Source organism: Rhinatrema bivittatum, chromosome 15, assembly GCF_901001135.1.
Source record: "Rhinatrema bivittatum chromosome 15, aRhiBiv1.1, whole genome shotgun sequence".
NCBI lineage: Eukaryota > Metazoa > Chordata > Amphibia > Gymnophiona > Rhinatrematidae > Rhinatrema > Rhinatrema bivittatum.
The window spans coordinates 28,645,760-28,659,627 of NC_042629.1; the positions used below are offsets into that span (position 1 = coordinate 28,645,760).

Here is a 13,868-nt window from a genome sequence, read left to right on the forward strand (position 1 = left end):
CCTCTGGGGCCTGGGGGGGGGGGGGGGGGGCACAAATCTTTGTTCAGGTAGGTGCTACTTGGGCTTGAAAAAGCTGAAAAATGCTGTTTTGAAGTATGTAGTCCAATTATGTGATTTTACAGGATTGTTCCGGGAAGGCTTGCAGTGGGCAGATAATGATTGTTGAGTTTAATTAGGAAAATCTTAGGATTCCTATGGACTTGAAAATTAATTTTGAGGGGGGTGCACAAGGCTGATGGACCTAGGGAGGTGATTCCCTAACATGTCCTAGGGGATTGCCATGGGTCACATTTTCAGGATACTGCAGTGAATGAGCTTATGTGGAAGAAAGGTTGGGGCTGCCGCAGGATCTGTGGCTGCCTAACGGCTCATAGGCCCCATACTGATTGTATCTTAAGTTTCTGCAGCTGTTGCTGCTGCTGCTCCACAAAGATCTACAGCATTGCAGCCCGAGGAGCATAGGAGCGAAGAAAGAGAGAGAAAAGGGGAGGAGATGAAAGGGGGAGCCAAAGAAGGTAATGCTGCTGGGCAGAAGGGGAACAGAGAGAGAGAGGGGGCTGCAGCTGCTGCTGAGCAGAAGGTTGGTGGGGTAGAGGGAGCTGCTGCTGAGCAGGAGGTTGTGGAGTACTGGGGTAGACAGAAGGTGCTGCTGAGAAAGGGGTGGGTGGCAGAGGGAAGAGGGATGCTGTAGAACAAGGAATGGAGGGGAAGAAGGAGGAGGATGCAGGGCAAGGAGTAGGTGGGAAACGAAAATGCAGGCTAAGGAGTGAGTAGGGGTGAAAGGGGGATGCAGGACAGATAGCGGATAGAAGAGAAATATGGGGCACAGGGCAAGCAGTGGGGTGGGGAGAGAAAGAGAAGGGGTGCAGGACAAGGAGTGAGGGAGAGAGAGAGGGATGGAAAGAAATAAGATGGTACATGGCATGGAGTGGATTGGGATGGACAGGGGGATAAAGGGGAAGGAGTGTAGGAGGATAGAAAGGGGGGATATTGTGCAAGAGGTGGGGGAAGAGAAAAAGGGGGATGCTGGGAGAAGGGGAGCGAGGGGGTGGTATGCTTTGCTGAAGCTATCAGCTCCAGAGAGGTAGCTGTCTCTTTGCCTCCAAAGGAGAAATCACAGTGTTTTAGCAGCTACTGGTAGGTCATGGGGAGGGGAGTAATTCTGAATGTCTGCCCTGGGCACAGATAAAGCTGGTGCTGACTTTGGGGAAGCTAGAGTGAATGCATGGACAGAGTACTTTGGTCAGAGGTGAAAAAAAGCAGACAGTAACATTTATTAAGCTGAATCAAACATAAAAAAAACCAACCCAAAAAGAAACAAATTCCTAAGGCCTCCAGTCTTCACCAATCATATCTGCTACCTGGAAAAATGCCGGGGCTAGGTTCCCCCCAGGGTCCTATTTACCTGGTCTTGTGGGGATCCACTGGTGAGACTTCGGCCCAGGCCGAAGCTTCGGCCTTGCATAGGCCTAGGCCCCAGTAGGTCACCACATTCTTGGACTAGGTTCTAAATAAGGCTTGGAGACCTGGTCCTGATACCTCGGTCTAGGCCCAATATCAGGGCCTATGACAATCGCCAGAGCCTCAGCCTCAGCTGAGTACCAACTCTTTGGCCTCAAACTTGACCAAAACCTGGGCCTAGGTCCAATGCTGGGGTCTGGTTCAGAGACTGATCCCAATACCGGGGCCTCAAACTAGGTCCAGGCCTAATGCCAGATCATGGCCCAGAGGCTGGGTAACACACCTGAGCCTCGGGGTAGACCAGAGCCTGACACCAGGGCACGATCAGGAGACTGGGTCCTCGTGCCTGGACCTCACCTAGGCTGCTGAGGCATGGTCTGGAGGTCAGGTCCCAATGCATGGGTCTCACCTTAGGCTGATACAGGAGCATAGCCCAGAGGCCAGGTCCCAATGCCTGGTCCTGGTCCTAAGTCAGAGCCTGGGCCTTGGCGTGAGGCTGGGGCCTGGTCTTGATGCCAGATCCTGCGCCTGGGCCTCCTGGCCCAGAGGCTGGGACCCAACAGCAAATCCTCAGCTCAGACTCAGGCCTAGGCTCAGAGGCCGGACTACTGGCCACATATATCCTCTAATTTTATTTTTATTTCTTCAAATGACACTGTCCACTGGGGATATGCTGTAGTAAATTAACTCTGGCTCATCCTCCTCAGTGGAAGGCACGATTTTGCTGTACTTATTTATTTAATTTATTTATTAGCTTTTATATATCGACCTTCGTGGGTACATCATGCCGGTTTACAATATAACTGAAGGAGGAAAATACAAAAGACCAGGGTGGGGGGAGGGGAGCAGATAGGAAGAGAGAAGGGGCGAGAAAAGAGAGGGAAAAACAGGAAGAGGAGAAAAGGAACAGTCCCTGATGGAAAACAACAGAAGAACATAATATGTAACATTGCAAATTATACACTCAAAAAGGGACTGTGTATAACCTTATACATAGAAACATAGAAATGACGGCAGAAGAAGACCAAACGGCCCATCCAGTCTGCCCAGCAAGCTTCACACTTTTTTTTTCTCATACTTATCTGTAATCTTGGCTCTTAGTAACCCTTTGGTTCTATTTTCCTTCCACCCCCACCATTAATGTAGAGAGCTGTGTTGGAACTGCATCTAAGTGAAATATCTAGCTTAGTTAGGGGTAGTAACTGGCGCAATAAGCAAGCTACACCCATGCTTATTGTGTAGCTTGCTTATTGCGGATAACCTTATACACTATATATAAATTATACACTCCAAAAAGTATTATATACAATAATATACATTATCTTTAACTAGTACATACAGAAGACACTATATATGACATTACAAATTATACGTTCAGAAAGGCAACTATATATAGTCTGTACTGCATCAGGCCTGTGTCTAGGTCAAGGTGCCAGTGTTGTTTTTGGGTGTAGGCTATGGCCTCACCTAGAGCATGGGCTGAGGCCCAAAACAGAGTCCATGGCTTCAGACCTAGATGTAGTCCTGTCCAGAGGTTTTAACTGAATTAGACAAATAGGATTTGTTTAAAATGGGGGACCACCTCAATTTGTTTTGGAGACTCCTGAAAGAAACACATTGGCTCTTATTCATTGCATTTTTCAAATTCAGTTAAAACAAATGCACATCCTACTATCAGATTTGATTCTGTTCTGATGTTCAGTAGCAATTCCATAGAGTTGGAATGAACCTGAAAAGGTCCTTTCTGTGGTGGCTGTGAATTGCAGTTCTTAAGGTGATGGAACAACTAGTTGCATTTGTTGCACTGAACTTAATGAGTGGGCCACTACTCTCTCTAAGCTGGCAGCTTTTGAGGGCCAAGAATAAGGTTTTGAACTTGGTAGTTTATCAGGAGCCTGATCAAGAATTTTAGGAGAGGTGGAATTTGGTCCAATTATAGCTTAGCTCAATATTAAATAATAAAATTCATTACCCCTCAGGTTGAATATGTTATATGACCTCCAGTGGACAATAAACTATTGTCAGTCACATTTTCATCTCTCAAAATAACTTTCCAGCATAACGGTAGTTCTCCATCCCAGTCATTATTTGTGTACTGTTACTAAATAAGTTCTCATTTACCTGCTGTGACTTATATATGGTAGCTGACACATTCTTAGATAAAACTAGAATAGTCTGATTTCTAGGGGTAAAAAAATTAATTTATTCTGCAGAACCCTGGTTAAATATAGTAAATGTACTTCCATCCTAGAGTCTCAGTCTGAGTGCATATCGGTGGAGAAGCAAACACCAGCCAATCAAGAGAATAATTCAAGCATTGACAAGCAAGAGCTGCAGAACACAGTGGCAAATTCTGAAAAAGGTAACATAATATGCTGTAACCTAGGAGAGTGAAAGAGATACAAAGCCATCTAAATATAGAGTATGCACTATAAGGTTTTACCAGTCTGATAGCCAGCACTAAGGAGGACAACAGGGCTCGTTTAAAAACGATTATGCATACCAATAGTAATTCTCAAGTCAATTTTAATTTACAGCTTATGGAAATAAAAGCTGAATTGTCACAGCAGAGTCCAACATTTTACAAACCAAAATAAAGAACTGAAACCCAATGGTTTCACAATAGTATTAAACATTATACATAGCAAGCAGATATAGTGACAAAGAGCTCAGAGTCAAAGATTCAAATACATAAAAGGACACCTACTGGGGCATGCAAAGAAGGTGATTGAAAGGTTTTTCAAAGAAAAAGGTGTGAGAGTTGATGGCCAGACCTGGTAGGTCTCGTGAATAAGTTAGACCAGTAGGAGTCAGGAAGACACAACCAATCAAAATTGTTGGTTACAAAGCAGGTACAAGCTGGATAATATTCAAGCCGATACAGTACAGTGCGCTCCGACGGAGCGCACTGTTAACCCTTGATTGGACGCGCATTTTCCCTTACCCCTTATTCAGTAAGGGGCGGAAAACGCGCGTCCAGCCCGCCGAACCTAATAGCGCCCTCAAATGCAGGTTGATGGCCCTATTAGGTATTCACGCGCGATTCAGTAAGTAAAATGTGCAGCCAAGCCGCACATTTTACTTTCAGAAATTAGCGTCTACCCAAAGGTAGGCGCTAATTTCTTCGGGCACCGGGAAAGTGCACAGAAAAGCAGTAAATATCATGGCGATATTAAGTCGGAGGTCCCGAAGGCTAAAAATTGTAAAAAAAAAAAAAAAAAGAAAAAAAAAATTGAAGTCAGCCGGCGATTGTTGGATCGAAAATCGGACGCTCAATTTTGCCAGCATCCGGTTTCGGAGCCTGTGGCTGTCAGCGGGCTCGAGAACCGATGCTGGCAAAATTTAGCATCGGCTGTCAAACCCGCTGACAGCCGCTGTTCCTGTCAAAAAGGAGGCGCTAGGGACACGCCCGTTTCTACCGCCGGGCCTAATTTAAATACTGCATCCCGCGGACTTTACTGAATCGGCCCGATAAAGAGGAACTGAAAGGGAACCAGAGAAATGAGACAGTGACTACAAAACCAGATAGGCTAACAAAGAAGGGTATGTGTTCTTCTTGAAGTGACTTTATCATGCAATCTCAGTCCATGTTTGCTCAATTTCGTGAAAGAGGTTATCCTTCACGAGTTCTTAAAAAAGCATATAAACAAATGCTATATATCAATAGATTTATATTCCACTTTACACACTTCAAAGTAGATAACATTGAGGTACTGTAGGTATTTCCCTATCCCCCGAGAGTTTATAATCTAAGTTTGTACCTGAGCCAATGGAGGGTAAAGTGATTTGCCCAAGGTCACAAGGAGCAGCAGCAAGACTCAAACCCTGGTCTCTTTGTTCATAGCCCACTGCTCTAACCACTAGTCTACTCCTCCACTTATTATTCATGACTCATCCAAAAGATTCCTCAGATTGTTTAACTTGTGTTTTACCTTTTTCTGAAAGAATTAATCAAGTCTATATTATCATATGCTGCCACTGGACTATTCTTATACCACAAGCCATTTTTCGGGATATACCCAGATTTGCATTTTGTAGAGGTTAGAATCTACGAGATTCTTTGGTCCCTTCTGAACTGTGGTTTCCCATTTCGACTCATTTCTCTTTGAATACCAGCCGTCATGCATGCCGACATTGTTCCATCTGCCCTTTATCGCTGTCAGTGTTCACCCATCCAAACACCAGGAAGAAATATCCTTTGAAGCATCTATCCAACTGCACCATAGAGGGTATAATCTACATTATTTTATGACACTGCTCTTTTATCTATGTAGGAAAAACCATCTGTGCATTAAAGATTTGGATAATTGAACACCGCTCCTGCCTATGCTGGGTTGCATGAAAGCCCAGGGACGGATTTAGGATTTTCCCTTCTCTAGGCACTTTTGATGCTTTCACCCCCTCACCTCCTGTAAGGGTCTATTAAAGAGTAACAGAGGGCTGTTCACTGCTGAATAAGATTCAGAAGAGCTGAATGGCAGCAAATCTTAGCCAACCTGCTGCCCCTAATTGTTTGCTATCCTAGGCACTGGTATAATAGATGCTTATTGATCCAGGGCTGTGGAAGCCCCTCTTGTTGCCCATTGGCAGGAAGGGTCTCATACCATTTCAGATATCAGGTTTTTTGCGATTGAACAATGTCCTCCATCCTGCAGAGGCAGCAGCTTTTCAGCACATCTAACTTGGAAAGAACAGCACTGGAATTTTGAGCTTGGTTCCTTAATACCCGCTGATCTTAACAGAGAATTTGAATGGCCTTTGTTCCTTTAAGGTTCCCTTTCAGGTCTATTTGTATCTTCAGTCTTAAGGCTTTGTTGCTCCCTTTCAGGTCCACTTTTATGTTAGCCTTCTATGTTAACCTATCTGGATCTGTAATCACTGTCTCATTTCTCTGGTTCACTTTCAGGTCCTCTTAATGTTAACCTGTTTTTATCTGAATTATAACCAACAATTTTGATTGGCTATTTCTTCCTAACCCCTATCGATCTAACTTATTTACTTGACTTATTAGGATTGGCCATCGACTTTGCCACCTTTTTCTTTGAAAATCCTTTCAAATGCCTTCTTTGCACACCCCGATAGGTGTCCTTTTATGTGTTTGAATCTTTGTCTTTGAGCCCTTTGTCACTATATCTATTTGGTATGTATAATGTTTAACACTATTGTGAAAACTTTGGGTTTTGATTGTTTAGTTTGGTTTGTAAAATGTTGGACTCTGTTGTGACAATTCAAATTTTATTTCTGTAGGATGCCTCGACAACGCCCACTAGTTCAGAGGTGTGGAAATGGATTCTATTTTTCACCACCAGCAGAATTTCACAAGTGTATTAGCTAGATATCAATGGGAAAATATTGATGAATTTCAGCAAAACTTGCACTATGTACTGTGAACTAATCTTCAGGATTAGAGGCGGCTATTTTGAGGACTAAAGAGTAATATATTTATTAATGCTTTGTATCGGTGATCTGTTTTCATTACATGATGATGACTACATCTTCGGACAATTTTCTCAGGCTCTAAGCTTTCTTGCTGCTGACTAACGTTTCTGCATGTACATTGCAGGTATCTTATCTGATCCTATCACAATAAATGCAAAGGTTGGTACCAGGATTGTGCTGAGCTGCTTTAACACCTCACTGGCCCTGCTGACCATCCTTACTTGGAAGGTAGAACTTTGGGATGGATATTACTGTTTATTGTCATTCAGGACTGATAGCAATAACACCTTCAATAACTGCAGTACGATGACCTGGAACTCCAGACCTGATCTTAACTCTTCTCTACACATAGACCCCGTTGAACTAACAAATGAAGGAAATTACACCTGTGAGACTGCAACTGTTGAAGGAAATTTCAACAAAATCACCATAGTGTCTGTATTAGGTAAGAAACATGTTTCATCTTCTAATATTGTATGCATTATAGTTTCTTGATACATTTGTTTAATATACTAATTAAGTTCATTTTGTATTTAAATGTGTTTTGGATACATTTAATAAGTGTTTTTATTATTTAATGTATTTTATCATGAATGTTAATATTGTAATCCACTCTGTACAGAAGAAATGGAAGAACCACTTCCGGTTATGCACTGAACAGGCAGGGTGCTGCGTGAATTGGCTCCCACTGAGACATTCTTTTATCCTGATAAAATGTACTTTTTTCACGGGCGGGATTGTCATGTCACTTGGGAAAGAGGTGTCCAAGAGATCTATTCCATACTTATGGACCGAAAAGGCGGTAAGGCCTCAAAATAGGTAAAAAACCAGAGGTTGAGGGGCAGTAGATCATGGCCGACTCGGCCTCTGATAACGAGGGGGAAGAGGAGATTTTCAGATGGGGGGGGGGGGGGGGGGGGGGATGAGACTATATACACAGATGGTATGTAAAAGTTTCCAGAAGCCATCTCTACTAAATTGAATGTGCGGCTCAAGTTGATTGTGGATAAGGTAGCACAGATGGTGGAGACTATGCAGGAGAATATGGCATGCATTGGGGAGGTGGAGGAGAGAGTGTGAATTAGAAGTGATTGTTATCTCATTAAGCGCAAAAGTGGATAGAATAAACCGCCAATATGCAGCTGTTAATGATAAGTTGAATGATTTGGAGAACAGGTCAAGGTGATGCAACATATGAGTGGTTGGATTGCTGAAAAAGAATGAGGGGCAGAATATAACTGTGTTTTTTGTGAAACGGATGCCCAAGCTGCTGGCATTCTCACCTTCAAAGGGTCTCATTAAGGTGGACAGAGCAAATTGCTCACCTGCTCATTCGCCGGGACCTACTCATTCAAGAGTGATCATAATCAAATTGCATCAGTTTGAGGACAAAAGGAAAATACTTGCGGCTACAAGAGAGGCTGGGAATAGTAGCTATAAGGGACACAAAATTATGATTTTCCCTGATTTTTCAACTGAGCTTCAGAAAAAGCAACAATAATTTCTAAAGGTTAAAAAATAGTTTCAGCACTTCAAGGTTCACTATGTAATGCTGTATCCCGCAAGATTAAGGGTTGTGATTGACAGGAAAACCTCTGTGCTGGACAATGTGAAAGCCACCTAAAAGCTTGTTATGCAACTCTGTAGCGAGTGTGGAGCTGTGGTCTAACTTTGACTGTGGCCTAACTTTGGAACTAGCAGCTATTTTCCGGTAGCTGAAGTGCAGCAGTAGTGCAGCAGGTGTTTTCTTATTGAAGGAAGTTGGGGTTAGAATACCCTTTAGAGAAACACGTGCTTCTTTGAGAACTCGAACTTGGGGATTTCATGTTTGCCATATTGACTTTTCCTTAATTTTTGTGCTTTTGCATCTGATATGGGCTGCAAGGAAACATCTATGTTACTGGGAGAGAATAGAAGTTCCAAGGGTGGAATATAGTCAAAATAGGTGTGGGACAATTTCTTCCACTTAGTACAAAAGTTGGTCATCACCTGGATTATAATTTGGTCATTTGGCACCACTGAAAGCATCTTTTGGGATGGTCTAACGTCTCCTTCATGATCTGCTGACTGTTGCCATTGGACACAGTGCTTCTTCGTTATTGGCATTGCTAAGTTTGAGCACTCATTGCAGAAGACTTCTTTTGGAGTTCTGTTGGGATGCAGGGGGGGGGGGGGGGGTTGGCAGTGGAAAAAGGGTGGGGTATTGTGGCTATGAGTTAGGGGATGACCCACCCACCAGTTCAGATTTGAATCCATCTGGGGGTTGCAGAGGTTTGTCCTAGCTCAAGGGAGATGGGGGGGGGGGGGGGGGATATGGGGGAGAGAGTTTGGAGGAAGGGTTAGGGGGTTCTTTTGAGGATTCACTTGGTTTGGTTGATGGGATGGTTGTTGGGTGTTATGATTGGGAGGATGAAAAAAGGCATACGAATGTTGAGGGCAGTGTGTCTGGTACTCTTGGTAGTATGTTCGAAAGTAAAAAGACTTGGAAAGAAAGTGAAACAGTGGCTCTTCCCATAATAGAATAATCTGCAATGTGTTTTATTGATTTTCATTTTTTTAATGTTGTAATGTTTTTTATTGTTTATATTTAAGGAATTGTTTTAATTTATGATTTGTTGTTTGAATTATGGTTTGATGAATATGTTGTATACCACATCGATCAGGGTTCACCTGCGTGTGTGGTTAATAAGAATAAATTGAGTTTTGGAGTACGGTGGATAGAGACATGGTTATTGGGGTATATAGAGAGGTGGAGATGTATTTAGGGACCAACATATGTTATGGGTTTCCTCCTGTTCAGGGGTTAAGTAAAAAGAAGGGTCATGTACTCCTGACTTAAATGTGTGTCACTTAATGTACATGGTGTATCTCTACCTCAATAAAAAGGAAGCTCATACTTCAGTTTGTTCGTAGAAACAAGTTGGATATTCTACTGCTGCAGGAGACACTTCTACCCAGGCTGAGCATGAAAATTTAAAAACGGGTTGTGTAGGGCAAGTATATTATTCTTCTTATAAATCACTCAGTAGGGGGGTTTGCACTCTGATTCATAAAAGTGTCTCCCTGTAGGTGTGGAGGGTGCAGACCAACCCAAACGGAAGATATGTTATGTTAGATTGCACTCTGTTGGGGGATTCATTTATTCTAGTGAATGTTTATAGGCCCAATGCAGATCAGAGAGAGTTTTTTTTAGTAAATTTACAGATATCTTGGGGGATGCAGCCTCTTCTTGTAGAGGAAGATTGGAACATATGCCCTGACCCAAATGTGGATAAGACTTCAGTTTCTAATATGGGAACACCTAAAGAGTTGAGAGATTTGATGGATACTCTACATCTCACAGATATATGAAGACACCAGCATGCTGGCAACTGGGATTATAACTACTATTCCCCTCGATACATTACCTATAGTAGGATAGACTATTTTCTTTGTTTACCGGTGTTGGTATAAAAAATAGTTCAGAGTGATAAATTCTGGTTTGTTCCATATCTGATCATAATGCTGTAAAAGTTGTGTAGCATCCGTCGGTAGTAGATGGCTGTGACCTCTTTGCCTCACCTCTCTTCTACCCTTTTCTTCCTCCCTTGGAAGGATGGCTGCCTCCGCTGCTGTTTGCCGAAACCCTCAGCGTCTCCAAGCAAGCATGGGCGTCCCCATCCGCCATGCTTCTTCCCGAGGCCTCCTAGGGCACGCGCGCGTGCATGCTGCCTATGTTTTTGAATATGTCATGGTGGGAACCTTGAGGGCGGTCCCACTGCATGAAGTCAGTACTTCCGGGTATTTAAACCACCGCTCAGCTCCAATACAACGAATTAGCAAAGACTTCGGTTTTGCTTCTCTGACTGCTTCTAAGCTGCTCGCTTGGATTCCTCACTACCCTCCGGGGTATCTTGCTCCTACGGAAGCTTTGGGTAGCTCCTCAGGCGGGTGCTCCTTAGGGGCCTCTCTCTTCTACTCGCCCTCCGGGGCTAAGTTGCCTAACCTTAAGGACTCCCACCCCTCGGGGGTCCTGTCTGCTTTCTTTCAGGAAACCCTCAGCACTCCTAGGTACTTGCTCCTCGAGGGCCTATCCTGCTCAGGGTGTCCTGCACCGTGGATCACAGGTCCCTCTCTTCATTCAACTACCTAAGGAAGTTATCAGCACTGCTACTCTGTAGGTATCGCTACGCTCCAGCTCTCCTCATTCCACCCTTCAGGTTCACGGCCTATCCCGCGCTGTGGAACACTACCGGACCCTTTGCTACATCTGGGTGAAACCATCTACTACAGAGATTGTCTGAGCTACTGTGATATCGCTGGACTGCAGCACTGTATGTTCCTTGGGCAAGATTCACCTCATCAACAGCAATATAATAAAGCTTTCTTTCCTCAGTGTCTGCTTACTAGAGTCTAGCCAATCGTTGTGGTTCCCCACGAGCCCCTCCCCATGGGAGGAGTCATTGCCACTTCGACCAAGAGTCCACAATATGCCACAAACTCAACAGGTTGTTCTTGAGTTGGGAGGTGGGAGTCCAAGGAATTCAACCTGGAGGCTTAATACCTCACTCCTGGGTGAGAAAATAATCCCTGAGCTGCTAAAGGGGGCAATAGAGGATTTTGATACTTTCAATCCAAAAGTGGATTATTCTCCATTATTGAGATGGGAGATTTTTAAAGCCTATCTGAGAGATAAAATAATATTGTATTCTAGTTACTTGCAGAAACTTCATAGGCAGAAGATAGAAAGCCTCCTAGAAAAGATTGGTAGTTTAGAGAAACAGCGCAAGAAGGATTGCTCACCGTGTACTTTGAAGGCATTGGATCAATGTCAATGGAAGTTGAAATCTCTCAAGGTTATTAATATAGAGAAGGCACTTAAATACACCAAGATTAATTTTTACAAACATGGAGACATGCTGGTTCTTTCCTGGCCTGAGCAGTTAGGAAAAATGCTGGAAGAACTGTTATTATGGGTGTTAGGGGTCCCTCGGGAAGGTAAAAACAGACTTAAAGAGTATTGAAATTCTGATTATGGTGTATTATGAGAAATTATTTGCAGAAACCTCGGCGAGGTTGGTCGAGATTCAGGGATTTCTTACCACCTTATTGTTCTCTAAGATCATGGACGTCCAGGTGGCCATATTGTCGGAACCCATTATGGGTCTGGAAATTCAATCAGCAGTCAAGGTCATACTTGGAGGTAAGAGTCCTGGTCCACATGGCTACCCCATGGATATTTATGAAAAGTACCTGGCCGATCTTATCCCATCTTAATCCGGGTATTCAATCAGATGGGGGAACCAGATAGTGACTTGGGTGATATGGCAGATGCTACCATTACCTTACTTTATAAGAAGGGGAAGGATCGCTGGATTGTGGTTCCTACAGGCCCATTTCACTGTTAAATTCAGACATAAAAATATTGCAGCTTAGGATGGAGTCTCTCATGCCCAACACATACACCCTGCACAAACTGGCTTCATTAAAAGGCAGGTTTCCACACATAATATCAGGAGAGTGTTTAACATAATACATATGGCTAAGCAACAGGATGTTTCAGGCTTTTTGTTTTCATTAGATGCTAAAAAGGCTTTTGACAGAGTTTTATGGCCTTTCATGTTTGCATCAGCTCACCTCTCACTATGCTCTCGGGGCTCCTCCCTGAGTGGCGTGGCGATCCAAGGGCTCACATCTCCTGCCAGAAGCAAGGACGCCTCCACGCTCGTAACTAGGGATGTGAATCATTTTTTTGACGATTTAAAATATCATCCGATATTTTTTTAAATCGTCATTAATCGTTAAAGAGTGCGATACAAAAGAAATTCCACCGATTTATCGTGAAAAAATCGTTAATCAGGTTAGTGCACACTAACGGGAGTTAGGACACAACCTAAAAACCCACCCCAACCCTTTAAAGCCGCTCCCTTAGCCTCCACCACCCTCCCGACCCCCCCCCCAAAACGTTTTAAAATTACCTGGTGGTCCAGCGGGGGTCCCGGGAGCGTTCTCTCGTGCTCGGGCTGTCGGCCGATAAACAAAAAACCCACCCGACCCTTTAAAACTGCTCCCTTAGCCTCCACCACCCTCCCGACCCCCCCCCCCCCAAAACGTTTTAAAATTACCTGGTGGTCCAGTGGGCCCCGGGAACGATCTCCCGCTCTCGGGCCGTCGGCTGCCACTAATAAAAATGGCGCCGATGGTCCTTTGCCCTTACCCTTATCGGCGGCCTTTGATACGGTCGATCACGAATTATTGTTAACGAGACTTTCAGAAATTGGTTTAGTTGATGTAACGTTAAAATGGTTTAGGTCTTTTTTAGAAAACAGGTCATTTGCAGTCAAAATAAATGATGATTTTTCTGAAACTATTAAATTGACGACAGGTGTTCCCCAGGTGTTCCCCAGGGCTCAGCATTATCGGCCACATTGTTTAATGTTTATTTACTCCCCCTGTGCCATGTGTTAACGGGTCTTAATCTAATTTATTTTGTGTACGCTGACGATATTCAGATTTTGTTTCCTATTGAGAAAGATGTTGATGAGACTTGCAAATTGATAAAAATGTACTTAGAAATAATTAGACAAGTTTTAACACAATTGAAATTAATTTTGAATTTAGAGAAAACTGTTTTTATCATTTTAGAGAGGAAAAGGAGAAATGATGAAAGAAAGCCAAGCTTAAATATTGATAATAAGATTGAAATAGTAAACATTACGAGAAATTTGAGTTTTTATGTCGACCCAGAATTTAATGGGCAAGCACATATCGCCAAGAAAGTGAAGGAAGGTTATTATAAATTAATGATGTTGAAACGTCTTAAACCTTTGCTTTCCCAAAAAATTTTTAGAACAGTATTACAGGCCCTGATATTTACAGGACTAGACTACTGTAACGCAATGTTACTGGGCTTGCTAAAAAGTACTTTACGACCTTTGCAGATTTTACAAAATACCGCCGCACGTATATTAACGAATACAAGAATGAGG

The 13,868-nt window shown here is 43.3% G+C and overlaps 1 protein-coding gene across 6 annotated transcripts in view; it reads left to right on the forward strand.

Moving 5' to 3' along the window:
- LOC115076797 (cell surface glycoprotein CD200 receptor 1-A-like) overlaps positions 1–13,868 on the forward strand; it is a 126,632-nt gene that overhangs the window by 55,509 nt on the left and 57,255 nt on the right. For 5 of the 6 annotated variants that reach the window (XR_003852867.1, XR_003852868.1, XM_029578687.1 and 2 more), the window contains exons 2-3: positions 3,713–3,823; positions 7,025–7,345. Coding sequence is in view for 4 of the 6 variants with exons in the window: in XM_029578687.1 (XP_029434547.1) it covers positions 3,713–3,823; positions 7,025–7,345 (432 nt within the window). In the remaining 2 variants the exon portion in view is untranslated. The remainder of the gene's footprint in view (positions 1–3,712; positions 3,824–7,024; positions 7,346–13,868) is intronic. The other variant, XM_029578689.1, reaches the window with a different exon arrangement.